The sequence below is a fragment of the Fringilla coelebs genome (genome assembly GCF_963513975.1).
Source record: "Fringilla coelebs genome assembly, chromosome: 14".
Taxonomy (NCBI): Eukaryota; Metazoa; Chordata; class Aves; order Passeriformes; family Fringillidae; genus Fringilla; species Fringilla coelebs.
In genome coordinates, this window is record NC_140040.1 from 1,925,908 (window position 1) to 1,940,288 (window position 14,381).

General features: G+C 45.6%; 1 protein-coding gene across 1 annotated transcript; it reads left to right on the forward strand.

The window, feature by feature from the left end:
• The first annotated feature begins 347 nt into the window (after nt 1-347).
• On the forward strand, nt 348-13,806 carry CA5A (carbonic anhydrase 5A). The gene is made up of 7 exons (XM_084215116.1): nt 348-483; nt 1,513-1,710; nt 5,458-5,576; nt 6,617-6,712; nt 7,173-7,235; nt 8,505-8,660; nt 9,698-13,806. The coding sequence occupies exons 1-7, from the start codon at nt 351-353 to the stop codon at nt 9,830-9,832; spliced, it is 900 nt and encodes a 299-aa protein (XP_084071242.1). The 5' UTR covers nt 348-350; the 3' UTR covers nt 9,833-13,806.
• The last annotated feature ends 575 nt before the right edge of the window (nt 13,807-14,381 follow it).

A 14,381-nucleotide genomic window follows, 5' to 3' on the forward strand; every position in this document is an offset into this window, starting at 1 on the left:
TTTGGTGTGAGGGCACGCTTTTTTGGGAGAGGCATGCTCTTCTGAGGGGATGTTCTCGGCGCGAAGGGATCCTTTTTGGTGTGAAGGGCCCCGCTGGCTGTGAGGGGACGCGCTTCGCTGGCTGTGAGGGGAGCGCTTTTGACAGGGGCACGGAGCCCCCCCGAGCTCGGGAAGTGACCATCCCCACCCCGCTCGGAGCTGCTCCGGCTGTCCCGGGGCTGTCCCAGCGTGAGGAGCCGCCGAGGGCAGGCCCAGCCCCGCCCGCCCCCGGCCATGGCGGGGAGGCCGTGCCGGAAGGGGCCGCGCCGGGCCGGGCCGGGCTGGGCGGCGGCTCCGCGATCTCCGCCGCGATGCTGCCGCTGCTCCGCCGCGCTTGGGCGGCCGCCGTCACCTCCTCATCCTCCTCCTCGTCCTGCTCCTCACGGCGGGGCAGCCGCCGGTGCAGCCTCGGCGCCTGCTGCTCCTACCGCCTGCGAGACGCCCGTGAGTGCCGCTCTCCCTCAGCCCCCCTGCCCGCCCCGCCGCTGTCCCGCCAGCGCTGCCCAACTTCGTGTAGGAAAGGGACGCCGAGCTCTGCCTGGCTTTGTCCTCGGCTGGAGCATCAGGAAGTGGCGGCGTTTTAAATAAATACGGGGAGTAGGGAGCAGCCTTTGCCTGAGTTGACCTTACGGAGCTCCGCAGTTTGCACCTCGCTGAGGGAAACCGGGGCGAGAGGGAAGTTTTTCGGTCACCCCTCCTGTGAGTGGATTGAAGGTTTAATTTCTTTTCAACTGCTCATTTAAAAGACCCTGAGCAGTGGTATTTAGTGAAGTAGCCTGTAAAGTGATGCTCGAGGCATCACGATTTGGGGCTCGGCAGAGGCACTGTGTGTGGGTCACCGGGAGAACAGCTCCACACAGGTGGCAGCTCTGGTTTTAAGCAGAATAAAGTCCTGTGGAAACCATTCATGTACCTGTCCTGCTTGTGCCAGCCCCAAAATTGCTGGGTTTGGATTTGACAGGAGTGGGATCAGCAGGAGCCGTCTGCATGAAGCACTTTTGGTCAAGATCGGTGTGGTTAGGGTTAGCTTCTGCTGCAGGAGCTCTGAACCCCCCTGTGTGGAGTAACCCCTGTGCTTGTGTTTTCTTCTAGAGAATGTTTTCCTTCCCAGTGGGAATTATCCCATGTCTGGAGTGCTCCCAGCTCAGCTGATGGTGCTGGTGTGTAAAGAAAGCTGCAAAACAAAGCTGCCTTAAAATCTGGCAATAATAGGGAAGCATTCTCCCTTTCTGGGAAATAAGGGGACAATTTCTTTACCGAGCATTCTGCAAAGTCAGAAAGGTACTGACAGGGTTCTAAGTCAAGTTACTGCGCTTCCCTGTTTGGCTTTGAGTCATGCAGCTGGAATGTTTTATTTCTCTTTTGCTTTCCTGGGCACCAGCTGACTCGAATTAGCCTTTGGTGACACAGCACCTTCCCTTGCCAGAAAGTTCTGTATCGTGCATCAGCCTGACTCTGCCCCTCATCTTGCAGTGCATCCGCTGTGGCAGAGCCCGCTGACGATTCCCGGAGGCACCCGCCAGTCTCCCATCAACATCCAGTGGAGGGACAGTGTTTATGATCCCTTCCTGAAGCCTCTGAAAATCAGCTATGACCCCACCACCTGTCTTCACATCTGGAACAATGGCTACTCCTTCCTGGTGGAGTTTGATGATTCTACTGATAGGTCAAGTAAGTAAAAACTCGTGGAAAAAAAAAAAAAATCTAATGTCTCGTTAATACTAAGAGAGGAGGAGTACCTGTGTGATGTGAGACCTGATGTTGAAAATGAAAGTACAGTAAAAAAATGCTGGCTTTAAAGTGGTGGGAATCACGATGAAGAAATTCCTTAGAGACTTCACATTTACAGTGTTTTTATTACCATGCACAAATCCCCTGCTGTATGTTGAAACTCCTTTCACAAGCCTCAGTGCCCTGTCTTGTAGGTTTTGTAATAAACTTTACCCACATGAGTCAATCTTCAATCATTTCTATGTGTACTTAACTCAATTTGAAACCTGATTCCCCCTCTGTTCTTTATTGAAGTAATCTGCCACTTATCTTTTATGGTGCTAATAAAGATATTTACTGCACTTGAAATAATCAGCAGCCAAATGAGGTGCAGTTGGAAAGTACACAGGTTTATCTCTGTGGGATTTCAGGGAATGAAATAACACTGAGTCTGCCCTCGGGAGCAGGTGTGTGTGTGTATATATCCCTGTTGTTTTAGGGGAAGCAGGAGTGCATGAAAAATCCAATCATGCATTCCAGCAATTTCATGTGAATAAAGCTCTTATCTGAGTGGCTCAACCTTTTTAAAGGCTCGACAGAGTAAAAAAGTTGACTTAAAATCAGTATATTGCTCCCAAATCCTAGATTTTCTGTCCAGTGTTCTTTCTAAAAGCTGCCTTTACCAAAGGAGGATATTGCAGAATATAAAGGTATTTCATAAGGGTGGGTGAGCTGGTGGCAATTGGTCAGGGCTGTTGTGAAGCACATGATTGCTCAGCTTGTCCTGCAGGGAAAAATTGAAGGACCCTGAGCAAGTTTGAACCTGTTGGATTGGAGTCGTTTGTGTTTTAAATTACTGCTCCCCATGAGAGCTCCTGCAGCTTCCTGAGGGATTTAGCAATGCCCTTGGGGAGGGAGCCTCCAGCACAGAAACAAACACTTTGTCTTCACAACACCAACATTTGTGGTTGATGTTTGGAAAGAGGCTGATAAAACAGTGCAGCAAAGAACGGTGGTGGTGGAATGCAGGGAGCTTGTGTGATGTCTGGGGATGTTTTGTTTTTCTTGTTTCTAGCTGTTCAGTCAGAATATCCATTTCCAAGAGGGAATAGCCTTGTCCTTACTCATTTAAGCACTGATATCATGAAGAAGCACTGGGTTTTTTTCAGTGAGGTTGGGTTAGAGAACAGACATCACCTGTTACCTCATCAGTGATTTTAATTTACTAACTTTAGATTGGCTTTGCTTTTCATCAAACAGCCTCTTGCTTTATAAGCCACACCCCACTATCTGTTGAGGATAAGATCCTGAAAAGTGTTTAGTGGAAGGGGGAGTTGCCTGTAGGGGGTTCAGAAATATGCAATATTTAATTGCACAGGAGCAGTTTTTGTGGCATAAAGGCAAGGCTGGAATCATCAGGCCTTTGAGGCTGGTGCTCACCTCTGGAAGATCTTACCTGCTTTGTCTGTGAGACTTTCCTTGAGGTAAATCTTTCCCTGTGAGCATTTGCTGCCTTTTCATCATCCTCATCTTCCTTAAATGAATTAAAGTCCACAAAGGGGTAGGATGGCATCAATCAGTGACAGGGCTCCAAAATGACAGAGAAGCAACAGGCAGTGAGGTGTTGCTGTATAGCCCCCAGTTTTCAGGTGCCTGCCTCTCTCCTCCACCTTTCTCTCTTCACTCTTGCTGTTTCTGGTTTTTCTCACTGCCAGCTTCTAACAATCATAGAAATCCAGAGAAGAAAGCTTGGGAACAAACAAAAGCACCACAGAAGATGAGAAAGACATCCAGGATAGACAAAAATGCCTGAATCCTGAGATGGGGTTTGCAAGACTTGGGCTAAAGCTGAAGGTAGAGCAGGAGGAAGAAGAGGGTGAGGGGAAGGTATGTACAGCATGTGGTCTGTCTGTGTGTGGTGCCACCAGAAACGAGGCTGGAACAGAGCCTGGCCTGCAAGAAACACCTGAAGTGATTCTTGATGTTCAAGCCCCTTAAACTTCAGCTTTGTTTTGAAATTGTCAAGGTTGTAATTTGAGGAGAAATGCTTCTGAAGGGACTGAAGTTTCTGTTTGTTTTCTGTCACTTTCTGGTGGCCACTACAGGAACCTGAGTCTCTCCTTACACGTGTCTGTGCCTAAAGTTATTTGTGAGATATTCAAGTGGATGTTGTTAATAATGCAAATTTGTAGTCACTTGTGGGTTTGCATCATCACATAGACAGGAGTGAATCGTGTTAGAGCACAGAAACCTCACTTCTGAGCGGCTTGGCTGTGTGACCCATGTGTTTATCCCACCCCTTTTCCAGCACAGAATCCCAGCATGGTTTGGGTGGGAAGGACCTTAAAGCTGATCCTATTCCACCCCCTGCCCTGGGCAGGGACACCCTCCACTACCCCAGGCTGCTGCAAACCCTGTCCAGCCTGGCCTTGGACACTCCCTGGGATGGGGCATTGTGATTTCCCAGTGATGGTCAGCGTTGCAGAGCAGAGCTCAGCAGCAGGGGATGAAATTAATTCAATGTCACTTTGCACAGCTCATTTTAATTTATTCCTTTTTCTCAGACAGGCCTGTCTGGTTCAGTTTTCAAATCTGCTGGCTGGTTTTCAGGAAAAAAAAATAATACAAGAAAATCTCTTAATGCCTCTCATTGTTTTCTCCTTAGCACAGAAGTGATTAACTTATTTCCAAAAGCAGTGTTAGATTAGGTGCTTTATACCAAGATTTGCTGTAAAACTTCCCCATGTCCTGAAGTTCAGTAAAAATCAGCAGCTGCTGTTGGTTTAGTGCTGGGTGAACCCTTGGAAAAGCTCTTTTCCAACCTAAATGGTTCCCTGATTCCATAAGTGTCATTAGCCCTTTGGAAGCAATTGGGGTTTCTCATTTACCAGATGTTCTGATTTCATAATTAGCAAGATAACTTTGCAGGATGGTTTTGGTCCAGGTAGGAGGGAATGAGTGGAAGCAGAAAGCTGGGCATGGACTTCTTCATTCATGTTTGCAGAAGGATGGGAGGCCTTCTGAAATCAGGAGAGCAGACTGAAGTTCGACCTTTACTCGTTGATGAAAAGGGCATTCAATCTTTCAGAAACTTGCCCAGTGGCAGACTGGGTGTTTAAATCCTCCCTGAACAGCTTCTAGGCACAACAAAACATATTTCTGGCTGACTTTTGCTTGTGCAGTCTGGAAGCTGTGTTGAAGCAGAATAAGATGTTTGGATTTTTGTAGCTTGCAGGAGACTTGAACATTTGACTCAATATACTGATTTGTCTGGCATTATTTGCTTTTTGAAGTCTTGTCATGAGAAATGTCAACATTTTTCACAGATCCTTGTAGGGATGTCATTGAATGCATTTAATAGATGTGTCACTGCTGTGTCACCTGGTCAGGCAGTCCTGACACTCCTGCTCTGACAGAGGGGTGAGAATGTGACACTCACCACTGTGACTGTGCCAAACTTGGTGACAACTGGGAAAACATTTCCTTGAGGGGAGATGGATGAGGGGACTTCACTCATCTCCAGCTTGATGCAGGGAAAACCAGAATGTGTTTGCTTGAGTAATTTGGTCATGGCAAAGTGCAGACAGGCAGTGTTTTGAGTTGCTCCACCTTGTACTTTTTCCTGGGCAAATTTTTTTCCAAGGATTTATTTGTCTGGTCAATTCTAAATAATATTTATTAACATGTGTGTCTTGTTTTTTTTTCTAGTCATCATTGGAGGCCCCTTGAAAAACCAGTACAGGCTAAAGCAGTTCCACTTCCACTGGGGAGCTGTCAATGACTGGGGCTCAGAGCACACAGTTGACTGCAAATTTTACCCAGCAGAGGTAGGAGATGAAATCCTCAACAATGCAAATCCTTAGCTCACGTGTGTCTGTGAAAATTCCCAAATTGAGGAATTGCAGGTTATTTTGAAGTGCTACAGTTCATCTGCTGTTTTATTCATCTATAAAAATTCATCTCCACTGTGTTTTCTGGAGAAGAGCAGCCTGAAAACTGGACATTGGCCGCATTGCTGAAAGTGAAAAAACACTTTGTTTATTGTTACTAAATCTTTCAGAGAAACAAACATACTCTTAAAAAACATCACTTTTCTGTTTGCAACTGAAAAGTTACTAAAATAGCAAGGCTTTGCTTAAGTAACTGCTTTGATGCTTAAGTAACTGCTAAATAACTGTTTAGTAACTGATGAACAGTTACTAAAATATCAAAACTTTGATGCTTAAGTAACTGCTAAGGAAGAAAATGTCAATAAAAAGGATGAAGTCAGTGAAAATGTGAAACTATGACAGCTTCGACCACAGTTCTTTGCAAAGGAGAAGAATTTGTCAAGTGATGATGGGTTATTTTTAAGGAGAGTTTCTCTCATCTTGGTGTGTTCATGGTGGTGCTGCCAGTTGGCAAGATCCTCATTAACAGGGAGAGTGTGACTGTGTTTCTGGGCTGGGGTATTTATTTATCACATAAACCCCTCAATGTATTGGCTGTCAGCAGTGCAGAGGAAATTGCTGTGTGCAGGAGGATGTTCCTCAGGAGCACAGGGTGCTCTGCTCCTCCTGGGAAGAGAGGAAAGAGATGGAAGACTGAGCTTTGTCTGTGCCTTTGACCAGCATTCCTGGAGGCAGACTGCCACAGACTAAATCTCTTTTAAATTCAGTGGATCTTAACTATTGTTTAAAGCAAAAGACAAAAAAGGAAGGGAAGGACCATTATTTACCAAGAGCACTTTGTTCCTCATTTCTGTGGTTTCTGAGGAGCTCCCTGCAGTGCCTCACCCAGCCAAGGAGCAAATGGAGCCAGGATCAGCAGTCAGGTGTGGTGTCTGTGCTCTGTGCAGGGGCTGATTTCTCCCTCACTCCTCTTTCAGCTGCATTTGGTGCACTGGAATGCTGTGGAGTACCCGAGTTTTGAGGAAGCTGTGATGGAAGGGAATGGCCTGGCTGTTATTGGAGTGTTCTTAAAGGTAATTGTGTTCTGTGGGACCAGCTGTGATGGGGCCTTTCTGTTTGCATTCTGTTAAAGCCAGTTTAGGACAATTAAGGGAAGACTGAGAGGGGAGCCCATCAGTCCCATCAGTGTTCCCAGGGGGTGTCAGAGGGTATGGTGCCAGGCTCTGTTCAGTGGTGCCAGTGACAGGATGAGGAGCAATGGCCAGAAACGAAAAAAAGTTTCACCTCAATGTGAAGAACTTCCTGTTCAGGGTGGAACAGCTGCCCTGGGAGGATATGGAACCTCCCTGTCTGGAGACATTCCAAACCCACCTGGATGTGTTCCTCCAGCCTTGGGCTAGATGATCTCCAGAGCTCCCTTCCACCCCTAAATATCTTGTGATTGTTGTTATGAAAAAATAATAAGGCTGATAGGTAGAACTGATTGATTGTTGATCAGCTTATTGATTCTCCAACCCCTCCCTGTTCCTGCAGCTGGGAGCACGGCACGAGGGGCTGCAGACCCTGGTGGATGCCCTGCCAGCAGTCAGACACAAGGTCAGTGCTCTGAGGTGTCCCACCCATTGTCACCCAGCAGAAAGAACACTTGGAGAACCACAAAACACCCAGAAAAGCTTTCTTCCTTAAATTTTACCGGGGGGGCTGATTGACACCTTGGAAGTGGGAAAGGAAGCTGATTTTTCAGGAGGAATTGGATACTTGAAGCTTTCCAAACCTCTTGAAGAAATGCTGCTCTTGAGATTGTTTCCCTTACAAGGGCATGCTTGAAGTGGGGGTTTATTTACTGTGGGATTAAGGCTTCTTGATTTTTGTCTGATCTTTGAGGAGGTTATTTGCTTTTTTATAAACAGTGAATTTTCTGCTGAGGGAATGGGATCGTTCCTGGCAGGCTCCTGCCAGGAGAGGGAGCGCTGAGTCTCTGACAGAAGCATTTCCTCCTTTCCGTGCCCGTTCCCTTCTGAAAGTACATTCAAAAAACCACATCGCTCTCTTCAGCTTCTAATCTCATCCAGCTGAAGTCGCTGTGCCACTGCTTCTCTCAGGAAAGAGTTTTAAAATCCAAATAAAACAGGTTTTTATATCAGAGCAGTGACAGCTCTGCCAGATAAACACCAAACACGTCAGTTCAGTGCCAGAAGACCTCCCCAAATCTGAATGTACATCTATTGTGATAATATAATAATTTACAGCTTGTGAATTTAAAAGAAACTAAGCCAAGATCCCCCAGTATATCCCGACACTCCCCCTGGAGCAATGTTTGTGTGGGAAATCCTGGGTTTTGAAGCTCCTACATTCTGTCTGATATCCCACGTGTGGGAATGAACATTCTGGAGATGGGAATATTTGATTTAAATTGAACTTTAGTCCTCTTCCTGCTGCCTAAAATTACACTGTGAAAAGTAACACGCTTTTTGTTTGCAGTCTTTTAAGGATCTGGCACAGCTACCTGAACTTATTCCAGCACTTGTTCCCTGTTTTTCCTGGTTGCATCCAGCGCCCACAAAGCCTTAAGCCGCTGATCCTTCTCACTCCTTGTTTCTCCTGCACTGGATTCCTAATGGCTTGTGGAGACAGCAGAAATATTAAACTTTTGTCTGCTTAGCAGCTGCCCCTTACACCTCAAAGCCAATTTTACCCAAATTCGAGGGATTTAAAATAATAACATTAATAATCCAGACACGCCATTTCCCATGCGCACACAACACAGTTTTTAACCTCACTCTCAAGATCTTTTTCAACTTTCTGACAATTTTTTCCCAAAACACCTTAAAAACGTCCTTAAAAATGTTTTTTCCTGCTATTTAGGACACTGTGATTGAGTTTGATGTCTTTGATCCCTCGTGCCTGCTCCCTTCCTGCCCTGATTACTGGACCTACGCTGGCTCCTTGACCACTCCCCCCCTCACTGAATCCGTCACGTGGATCATTAAGAAGAAGCCAATCGAGGTGGATGAGGATCAGGTAAATCCCAATTTTCCTTTCAGATCACACCTCTTGCTGCCACAGAGATGCTCAGAACCAGTTGTTTGCCAGTAATTCTCTGTGAAAACAGAAAAATTCTTGGTGTTTTCAGAGATCTGTGACTGTTTCAACTCGGGATTTGGGGAGGAATCTTGGCATTAACAGCCACTAATACTGAAAGCCCTAGGACCTCTCCAAGATGTTTTTCCAGCTTTATTCAACATTTCCATCTATTCTCAAGAGTTGTATCTTGATCTGTGATACACAATTCTGGAAGCTGCCCCTTGAAAACTTGGGGGGGTTTTAGGAACTTACTCGAATTCTCTCCAATAATTTTGCTCTCCTTAGCATGGTGCAGCCTTTTTTGTGGAGGGAAGGGAAAAAAGGAAGATTTTGTTAGATGGAGACTGTTAACAGAGAACTGCAGGCAGAGTGTGGCATTCTTTTAAATTGAAATTTTTCTCATTTTTTCTTGACTTTTAATTTTCATAGAAGTGACTTACCATTGGAATGGCCTGGTGAGCCGTAAAAGCTGATCTGCTGCCGCTTTATTTTAACCCCAGTTATAAACCAGTGAGAGGAGAACAACTTGGGGATTGTTGGGGTTCCCTCTTTTGTGGGTGCCAGGGAGGCTGTAAATGGAGGTTGGATGAAGTAGTTGAGTGGCAATAGCTCTCTCAGGTGTGCCACATTTGGGATTCGATTTCCCTAAGGATAGCAGATGACTGATAACCCTTCCATGCTGGTGTGGATACCAGCAGATGTGGGTGCTAAAACCCCTGAGAAGACAAACCTAGCGCTACCTTTGGTGCCACATTTGGGATTTGATTTCCCTAAGGATAGCAGATGACTGATAATTCCATGCTGGTGTAGATAACGGGACAATCTTTACCAGCAGATGGGGGTGCTAAAACCCCTCAGAACAGAACCCTTTGGTTTTACTCCCCTCTCCAAGAAGAAACTCTTGTCTTTTGCCATGAATTCCCCGAGTGGGGGATTCGTGGGAAGTGACGGGAGTGGCCCTTTGTGGTTCCCAGCTGGAGGCCTTTCGGACGCTGCTGTTCACGTCGCACGGGGAGGAGGAGAGGAGGATGGTGGACAACTTCCGCCCGCTGCAGCCGCTGATGGACCGCACCGTGCGCTCGTCCTTCCGCCCCCAGCTCAGCCCGTAGCGCCCCAGCATCTGCCCTTCTATCCATGCCCTTCCACTGCCAGTGCTCCTTGACTGTCCCCAGGGAAGCTGTGGGGTTTTTTAGTTTTGCTTTTTTAAAGAAGTGAGTGATATTAACTCTTAACCAATGGACTTGTTCTTGAGGCGGGGGTCAAGAAGGAATTATCAAGACAGTTAAAGATAAGGACTGGAGAGCTCCTCCCCTGTTCCTTCTCTGGATTGTTCTGTGTTTCTTCAAATGTTCTTTCAGTGCCTTGCATGAATTAGTAATTCTGGGTAAAAATTATTAAGAAGGAGGAAGTGGGAAGGAAAGAAACTTATCAGTACTTTGATATCAGTACAGGACTGATCAGGTCTTTTTGGGGAATTGTTGATGTCTGGGAAGAGAGCTGGAAGGGAACTAGCTTGTCTCAGAGACATTTTACCTTCTTTTTTCCTTGGATGAGAGGAGAAGGACAAAAATGACTTCCAAGATCTCTTTCCATTCTGTTGGCTGCACATTCCATGTTTGATGTGGGTGCCACAGAATGCCCACTGTAAGGACACCAGGAGCCAGAAGACTTTTTCTAAAACCTTTTAACAACTGTAGAAGCTTTGGTAGCTTTTGTTTTACCATGTTAATAATCTATCAGGAGAAGGGAGGAGAAGAGAATTCACCAGTGTCTCAAGACTGGCAAGAGCAGCAAATTAGGTGAAAATGTTGAATTGATGCCAGGAAACTGATCACATCAACAGAAGGCAAGATTAGATAAGGCCCAGCTGACCCTCCCAGTGGGATTAGGAGGGCAAAACCCCAAACCATTCCTCAAACCAGTGCTAGGAGAGTGTAGACAAAACGCAGCACTGAGAAAGGGCTTTTATTTCAGTAACTCAGAGAGCACCAGTGCTCTCCTCAGTTTTGTCTTGAGTTGTATTTTCCTATAAAAACACTTACCCAACTTCAGGACCAGTGGGGACCAGTTTGTTTTTATTGCACCTTATGGTAACGAGGTCCAGTGGGGGTTGGAACTCATTTGTGGACCAAGCAGAGCTGCTGTGTGAGCTGCCAGCTCCGAGCCCTTCCCAGGAGCTGTGATCCAGCAGCCCCAGGGATCACTGACCTCTCACATCCTATAAAGCTAATTTTCTCTCAGGCACCTTTCTCTCTGGCCTTCATGCTCTGCTGTATTTAGCAGATGAAATTCCTGCACCAGATTTCTGATGAGGAGCAGCTCTGTCTGTGAACTCCCTGTGTCATCTCCATGGGTTGTGTTTGAGGAATCTTTTCAGGAATCTTTCCTCCCTCTGTTGGATTCCTGGTGGGATTCAGTGAAGCTGCAACCTGGCTTGGCAATGCTAAATCCAGTTTTCCAATTGGTACTTTGATTTTTTAAAGTCCAAGTATTCAGTTTCAAAGCACCTTAACACTTTTCAGTGTGACCCTGATGATTTTAAGGGTTTGAGATAATGTTGAAGCAGTTGAGTGCCCAGATCCTGCCTTTCCTTCCTCAATAGCTCTACCTCAGGCTGATGTTCTGGTGCCACAGTTGTGCCTTTGTCCCCTGCAATGTGGCCACTTCAATTGAGTGACTCTGGGTGCTGAAAGGAAGGAAATCTCCCTCTATCCAGTACAGGATATTTTTCCTGTCAGGAATTCAGTGGAGCTGTTTGGTATCACCACTTCCCCCAAGCCCTCCCTGCCCAGGGGAACGTTTCCATCTTGGTTGTGCCATCTCCCTTTGGATGGGGCTGGCATTATCCTGGGACAGTGGAAGGTGGCCCTGCCATGGCAGGGCTGGCACTGGATGAGCTTTCAGGTCCTTTCCCACCCAAACCATTCCATGATTTTCTGATTCCATGATCTCAGTTGAGCTCTGCAGGTTTTGCCATCATCACACAGATCTTTAGCTACAAAGCCACATCAGTGATGATTTTGCTGGAGAATGATACATTCCAAAACAAAGCTGGAAGGAATATCTACAGTCCAGGCAACAGGAAAATAATTATTTTACTTTTTGCCTGAATATATAATAATGATCCAGTCATTAAGTTTGAGATATTTATTCAGTGCTGTTCTTGCAGACACTTTCTGAGGAGGACCCTGGAGAAAGATGGCAGCAGCTCAGATATTTTCTACTCATTAATAGAAAAAATTGTAATACAAAGACATCTTAATGTTGCCTTTTATTTAAATCCAGGGCTGCCTCAGCAGCACTGGGCTGTGGGTGCATCAATCTCCTATCATTCATGAATGGATCTTTTTAAAAGCTTTTGTAAATGCTCAGTTTTTAAATTGCTTTTGTAATTTCCACTGAGGTTTTGGATTTCTCTGATCCACTGAGAAGAATCACCAGTTGATTCAGCTTTCCCAACAAATGCAAAAACCAGATTATTTTAGGGAACTGCCAGGGTGTAACTGTTTAAACCCAGCTGCTCTGGAACTCTGCAGCAGCCTCACAGCCACTGAGTTCTCCATGCTTTGCTCCACTCAATCAGATTTTCCTCCTGGATGTGTAAATCCCTTTTGAACTACCCTACATCCATCAGAGGGAATGTGGGATATTCCCTTTCCAGTGATCCAGTTCAGATTCTCAGAGAGATTTATTTAAAGTTCTCCCAGAGATTTACTTTGTTTAAGTATTGCCATGGAAGCTTTGTTAGAGAATAATGAATTACCCAGTGATGCAGTTAAGCTGTGTCCATATTTCCATCAAATCACACCTATTTTTACTGACATAAAATAAAGAAATTCCAGTTATAGCACTGATCACTTCAAATGTCTGAAAACAGGGTTAATGTAGATTAAAAAACAACTCTACTGCGCTACAAAAAGAAGTTTTACTGGGGTTTTACATTTATTTTGCTTGAGTCCTGCATTTATGTGTAGTGTTTTAGCATCTCCTTAAGGCAGGCAGGAGCTCAGCTGCAGGGCAGATTGTTGGAATTAATCTAGAAATGAATGCACTGAGGTTTATTTGTTTGGGGTTTTTTTTCAGTTTTAGCTTTCCTGTTACAATGACTTAATGGACCTTGTGAATGTAAACTTTAGGAAAATAATTGTGTTTGAATCAAGAGATGGGATAGAATTTCTGTGCCTTATTCTCTCAGTTCTGTGTGGAAAAATTATTTGATTGTTGGGTTAGAGCTGATTTTGCACAATCAAGTTAAAAAGGAATTTTGGGCTCTTTTGGGTGGCACAATACAAAAGGGTCAAAGCACATATGTGTATTTTCCTTGCATGAGAGTCACTTTATTAGTAAATACTGCCCTGGGAGGCATTCCTGGGGCAGCAAGTCCCAGGAATTAAAGGCTGTCACAGGAATGATTCTGGGACAACTCCCTGCAAAGGGAGGAGGAGGTTTGGAGGTCTGTGCTGGTCTGATTCCAGCTGCCTTTCAGGATTCCTCTGAACTGCTGCTCTCACCTTGTCCTGGGTGACTTCACAGTGGGGACAACTTCCTCTGGTGTTGGAATGTTTGATCCCTGTTCCTGCATTCCAGAACTTTCACTCTTCAGGTGTTCCTGCCCACTTTTGTGCTGCCTTTTCTGTCAGGGATGACAGGAGGGTCTCCCCTGGCTTTGGAAGCTCCAGAACTGGAGTTTGCTTTGATCTCCACAGGGTTTTAGAGGACTGGAATTTAGCTTTGGATGAAGGGTCCCTCATGCCTTAATTTGGGATGTTTTAACTTGTATTTCCTGGCACATCTTTTTGGCTTTTTTTGTTTTGTGCGTCTTGTTTTTGTGGCCTTTATGACACTGTGTATTTCATGTGTGTTACCAGCCTCACCATAACTGAAACACTGTAGACAACACCTGGAACAGGGAATGCTTTGTATTCCTGGGATACAGGCCCTTCCCTAAAGTTTTTCCCTGATGTTTAGAACCCTTCAGCTGCTGCATTTTATACTCTTACATTAGTGTGCAACTGCAATAAAGGAACAGAGAAACCCATGCCTGTATCTTGTTGTGTAATTAAGCTTTTAAAATTAAAAAAAAAAAAAAGGATTTCCTGTCAAAAAAAAAAGATGACAATTCCTCTTTGGGAATGCCCCAGTTCATTAGGAGCAGAGTCTGATCAGCTGTCAGATGTTCTGTGATAGTTCCAAGCTCTGAAAGGCTCTGCTGAGCTGTGTTAGAATGAAAGCACAAAGAGCTCTCTGTGCTGCTGAAGGGTGTCCCATGATTGATCACACCCAGCCAGATGCCACAGGCCATCTCCAGCAGCATCCCAGCCTTCCAGGACCTTTCCTGAGCTCCTTCACTGGCCACTGCCCATTCAGCTGGACCTGTCAGCTGAGCTCCTTCCTCTGTCCTGTCATAAAACTGAGCCTTGAGCTGGGTGGTGTGACTCAGCTGGTGCTTGTGGCTACAAAAATGCTATCAAATAACCCTAAAAAACCTTTTATGACAATTAAATTACTGATGCCAATTAAAAGTTGATCTAAGAGAGTGGGTTTAGATGGGATATTGGGAAGGAATCATTCCTGTGAGGGTGGCAGGCCCTCACTCACTATGCCCAGAGCAACTGGGGCTGCCCCTGGATCCCTGGAGGTGTCCAAGGCCAGGCTGGG